This window comes from Zingiber officinale, chromosome 7A (assembly GCF_018446385.1).
Source record: "Zingiber officinale cultivar Zhangliang chromosome 7A, Zo_v1.1, whole genome shotgun sequence".
In the NCBI taxonomy this organism is placed as follows: domain Eukaryota; kingdom Viridiplantae; phylum Streptophyta; class Magnoliopsida; order Zingiberales; family Zingiberaceae; genus Zingiber; species Zingiber officinale.
This window is the reverse complement of record NC_055998.1, coordinates 125515528-125521269: the sequence shown is the minus strand read 5'-3', so window position 1 is coordinate 125521269 and position 5742 is coordinate 125515528. Positions and strand designations below refer to the sequence as shown.

Genomic DNA, 5742 nt, shown 5'->3' with positions numbered 1-5742 from the left:
CTCAGTACAAGAAGAAAGAAAGGGAAGCAAATACAATTGAAATCTTAAAAGATTTACACTTGAAACCCTAACCCTAGCTTCTCCTTTTTGTCGTAGATCGCCTCTTGACTTGGACGTGCACAAGCACTTGCCTCCAAGAACCTTCAAAAACTGGCGGTGAGAGCTCAGAGAAGTTGTTGTGAAGATCTGAGATGAATCGGGTGAGAGATCTGAAAAGAAGTGTTAAAGAAGACGCTTGCAACGACTTTATCGAGTGTTAACGGTCGAACCCTAATCGATTGGATTGCTCCCAATTGATTGGGGAGGCTTTGGATCGATCGGTCGATCATCCATAGCGCCTCTGTGCTCTCTAGAAATCGCCTAAATCGATTGCCCGATCGATTCAAGGTTCTCGCGCGATTTCCTGCGCTCCAATCGATCAACCGATCGATTGGAGGCTCCCAATCGATCGGGTGATCGATTGGGAGGCGTTCTGTGCGACGTCAATTATTCCCCAATCTATCAACCGATCGATTGGGAGAAGCTTTTGTCGCGGGACTCAACCAATCGATCAACCGATCGATTGGGCATGAGTCAATCGATCGATTGATCGATTGAACTCACTTGTGACTTGCCAAATCACGTCCAAAGTCCCGAAAATCAACATCCGGTCAACCATGACCTGTTGGGACATCATGTCTATCATTCAGTCACCCTCGACCTGCTAGGACTTCCTCACCAAGTGTCCGGTCAATTCCTTTGATCCACTTGGACTTTTCTCCTCGTGCCAAGTATCCGGTCAACCCTTTGATCTACTTGGACTTCTCAACACTAGGTGTCCGGTCAACTTTGATCCACTTGGATTTCCACGTGCCTGGCTTCACTCACCAGGGCTTTCACCTAGCTTCACTCACTAAGGTTTCTCATTTGTCTGACTTTACTCACCAAGACTTTCACCTAGCTTTACTCACTAGGATTTTCACCTGGCTTCACTTACTAGGATTTTCCAACTGTCTGGCTTCACTCACCAGGACTTCTCAGTCAAGTATCCAGTCAGTTTTGACCTACTTGACTCTTTTTCACATCTAACTGATCAACCTTGACCAGAAGAGAATTGTACCAACAATCTTCCCAAATGAATGATTGTACCTGCAATCTCCATGTGGTATAAGTCTTCATGTATTGTCAAACATCGAAACTCAAATATCAAGACTCAAGATTGAGCTATCTCAAACTTAATTAATCAGGTTAAACTTGACCTAAGAAATATTACACCAACAGCAGCGAGGAGGAGAGAGCAAACCAAATTAGAAATTAGGGATTTTTATTCAGCCTTTACAGATTTTGGGATTTACAAATTAGAAATTATAATCATCGATTTTTTTAAAATGAATTTTCGAATTAATCGAGAACACGATTTTGATCAATTATTTCGATTTAATCGAATTTGAGCTCATGAGAACAAAAAAACAAAAAAAAAAAAAAAAACACTATATTAACCACTTTGAATAGCCATTGCAATTCAATACCAGTACACCACCATTCGGCACCGGCCTTCTTCGGTTCCCATGGCATCGAGGCGACTCGCCAAATCCCTGCCGTCCGTCTCCACTCTCAACTCTCTGCGCCGTAACACCGACCTCGATCACATCCCTAAACCTGTCGCCCGCTTCGATCTCTCCGCCGTCTTCGACCCCTCCTCCCCCTCCGCCGTCTCCTCCGCCCCTCCTCTTCCCACGCTCTCCCTCTCCGCCGCCGCCCCCTCCCGCCTCATTCGCTTCCTCGAGTCCCACCTCCCGCCCTCTTTCACCCCAGCCGACCTCCTCCGCCTCCTCAGCTGCCGCCTCCGCCACCACCCCGCCTTCGCCCCTTACGATCTCCACGTCTTCCAATGGGCCGCCGGCGTCGATTCCTTCCGCCACGACCATTCCACCTACGAGTGGATGGCTCGCACCCTCGCCGTCACCGACCGCCTCGGCCCTCTCCGCCTCCTCCTCCACCGCATGCTCGCCCAGCCTTGCCCCTGCGCCGACGGCATCTTCGCCTGCCCTCGCATCGAACCGATCATCGGCTTCGCCATTCACGCGTTCTGCCGCGCGGGACGCCTTGATGATGCTATCTCCGCCTTCGAGGACTCCCGGAGGTCCGTCGACGGCCGTCCCGGTGTGGCTCTTTACAACACCCTCATCAACGGGTTCGCTCGGCGAAGGGAATATCAGAAAGCCAAGAGCTTGTATGACAGAATGGTCAAGGATCGCGTGAAACCCGACACTTTCACCTTCAACATCTTGATCAGCAGCTGCCTCCGGTGCTCGGACCTCAATTCGGCGCTGGATTGGTTCCGAGAGATGAGGGCAAGGGGATGTGAGCCAAACGTCGTCAGTTTTAACACTCTCATCAGAGGCTTCTTCAAGGAGAAGAAATTTAAGGAGGGAATTGGAGTTGCCAGGGAGATGCTTGAACTGGGCTATGGGTTCTCAGTTGCTAGTTGCGATATTCTCATGGACGGTCTCTGTAAAGATGGCAAGAGTCTGGAAGCAAGCAAACTGTTGGAGGAGTTCTTGCAGAAAGGAGCTTTACCGAACGGGTTCGATTGCTTTGTTTTGGTGGAGACATTTTGTAAAGATGGTGGTAGTGCAGGGAGAGCCTTGGAAGTAGTTGATTCACTCTGGGGGAAGGGCAATTTTTGCAGCGAGGTGACTTGCTCTACCTTGATCGAGGGACTCAGAAGTTCAGGTAAGATAAATGATGCATGTGGCTTATTGGAGAGAATGCTGCAGAAGGAAATGCTTCCTGATACCATCACCTTCAACACTCTTTTGGAAACACTTTGTGATATCGGAAGGACATCAGATGCCAACAGATTGAGAGTGATAGCATCCAAAAAGGGTTTTAAACCTGACACTGTGACTTTTGGCATACTGGCTCATGGATTCTCTAGAGAAGGGAGAAAAACAGAGGGGGAATCTATCATCAATGAAATGCTTGATGCCGGATTTATACCAAATATTGCTACTTATAACACATTGATGGATAGACTGCCTACTAGAAAGAATCCTTCAAGTCGCCAAATTGGAAAGGCCAGGTAAGGAAACTCTTGAAATTATTTTGAGGCAGATTTTGACCTTCTGCATAGATTGTTGTGATTAACAGTTATCCAAGGCCATGAGAAAATATGGTCTCGACTTATTTTAGTTTGTGATCATTTGGGAAGTTCTGAATTTATGCTAGTATTGTTACCCACCTTTTTCAGTAGCTGAAGTTATGGACTGATTGAGAAAGTGAATGAGTCTAACTACGTTTTCAGTTAGGCTTGATCTTTTGGAATTTGTACTTTAGGATTAACAAGTCAATGGAGTCTGATGCGGCGATAATTTGCTGAAGTTTACTCTCATGATGTGGATGGACTTGCATGTATCAACACCTATCAGAAGGTACTGGGAGTCATTCCAACGTGGCCCCTCCGAAGTAAGTCTTTCTGACAAAAAAACTTAAGTGAAAATGAAATGAGAGAACTAAAAGAGAGGAAAATGGAAGAGAGCCTTTACTTGATGATACATACTTATATGTGGAGATAGGTGGGAGACTATACTTAAATAAAGCTCGTGATGAGGGTAGATGGGAAGTCACGTCTAAGTAGTACATGTACTTGCAATGAGTCATACCTGAGTATGACATAGGATGACATGGGGATCATGTTTAAGTATGGTTATGAGTAGACGCTCAAGAAAGGTTACATCGGCAATCTTCAAGAACTCGAGAAGACTTAGCTCGAATTGGCTTGGAAGATCGAAGTGACTTGCCAACTCGGAGATGTTCGGAGGGGCAATTGTCAAGAGCTCAAGCTATTGTCTTATGTACAAAGTACGAGGTGCTCGACTACTAGTTTATAAGAGCCTTGACTACTAGATTATAAGAACGGCTCATAAGGTTGAGTCACTCTGAGCTTCCAAGCATATTCGAGTTGCCAAGTCATTTGAGCTTCTGAGTTGGTCCGAGCTGATGAGTCTTCTTGAGCTTGTGACAATTGTTCGTGTAACTTTTCCTACATGTGGTCCCCCATGTGTTTGCTTGTCCCTATGTCATCCTAAGACCATCTTCAACCATAAAACTCATTTTGGTGCATTTTCAACACTAATTTGGTGTCATTTCAGCACCAAATATTTTTCCAACTCCAACTAATACACACCATTTCCTACCTAAAAGGAATATTCCTTAGAATATTTTTTTTTTCCATCTTATAATTTATTATTCAACATACATATTAATTTGTTAAATATTTTTATTCTGATAATAATTATTATTAAAAATAATAATTTTATGATACATAATAATTAATTTTTATGATATTTTGTTTTTAGTTACAAGAAAATAAAAATTAGTACCTTCCTTCTTAATGTTGGTGGAAATAATTTAGTAGACATACTAATATTTAACAAAAATACACAACCATAAACAATTAAGATAAAATATTATAAATATTTTCACAAAACAAATAACACTTCATTGAAAATACATCATTATGAACCTTAATTATCAGAATTACTATATTGTTCCCACAAATGTTCAATTAATGCATTTCTAAGGACAAAGTGAGCAATTTTATTTTTGATTCCTTCATATCTAGCAAGAAACTCTTGAAATCGGGTATTGTCATTTACTGTTAGGGCTGTAAACAAGCCGAGCCAAGCTTTGGGATGTTCAAATTTGCTTGATAAGGTAGCCGAGCCGAGCCGAGCCGAGCCGAGCTTAAAATGAACCAAGTTTTTGAAATGAGTGTTCAAGCTTGGCTTGGTTTATTTTTTATGAGCTTGAGCTTGTTTGAAGCTTGACTTGAGCTTGGTTCATTTAGATGTTATCAAACTCTCAATTCAAGCTTGGCTTGAGCTTGGTTCGAGTTGGTTCGTTTAGATGTTATCAAGCTCTCAATTCAAGCTTGTTTGATTGTTTGAAACTTTTAGTTGTTTGTTTGATTATTGAACTTGATAATTTAAATTTATTTATTTACTTAATTTTATTTTATTGTTTATTTAGCATATTGAAAAGAGTTTTATGAATGAATATGGTTCGTGAACGTTGTTCACGAACATTGTTCACGAACGTTAATGAGCTGAACACATATGTATTCAAGCTTGTTTGTTTAGCTTAACGAGCTATTCAAGCTTGTTTGTTTAATTAATCTTATGTATATTGAACGAACATAAATAAACTTTTACTAAGTCGAACACCAAGCTTGTTCATGAATGCTTGATTCATTTACAACCCTATTTATTGTTGTATCAAGAATAAAATTTAAATAATAAATTAAATTAAATAATATTAATTTATAATATTTAAGAATATTTTAAATATAAAATTAATATTATAATATATGTATTTGGTATCCCTTTTACACTAAAATGGTGTAAAAGGGATATGGTTGGAGATGGTCTAAGGATACTTAGGCATGACCTATAGATAAATGTACTACTTAGATGGAACTTCCGGTATATTCTCATCACAAGCCTTATTTGAGTGTGGTCTCCTACCTATATCAGATATATCCACCAAGGTAAAGACTTTCTCCCATTTTCTCTCTTTTACTTCTCTCTTCAGTTCTCTTTCTGAGAGACTTACTCAAGCATTGGAGGGGTTACGCGCGGGATGACTCTCGGTGTCCTTTGATGCATGTTGATACATGGAGCTCTAAACTTTATCAGCGAAGCGACAGATTTGGCTGCGTCAGCTTCATTTATTCTATGGGCATACATGAATAGTCCTCGG

The 5742-nt window shown here is 41.6% G+C and overlaps 1 protein-coding gene across 1 annotated transcript; it reads left to right on the top strand.

The window, feature by feature from the left end:
* Positions 1-1509: 1509 nt before the first annotated feature.
* On the top strand, positions 1510-3451 carry LOC122002401 (pentatricopeptide repeat-containing protein At2g36240-like). The gene is made up of 2 exons (XM_042557554.1): positions 1510-3064; positions 3319-3451. Exons 1-2 carry the CDS (start codon positions 1548-1550, stop codon positions 3359-3361), a joined length of 1560 nt encoding a protein of 519 aa, XP_042413488.1. The 5' UTR covers positions 1510-1547; the 3' UTR covers positions 3362-3451.
* The last annotated feature ends 2291 nt before the right edge of the window (positions 3452-5742 follow it).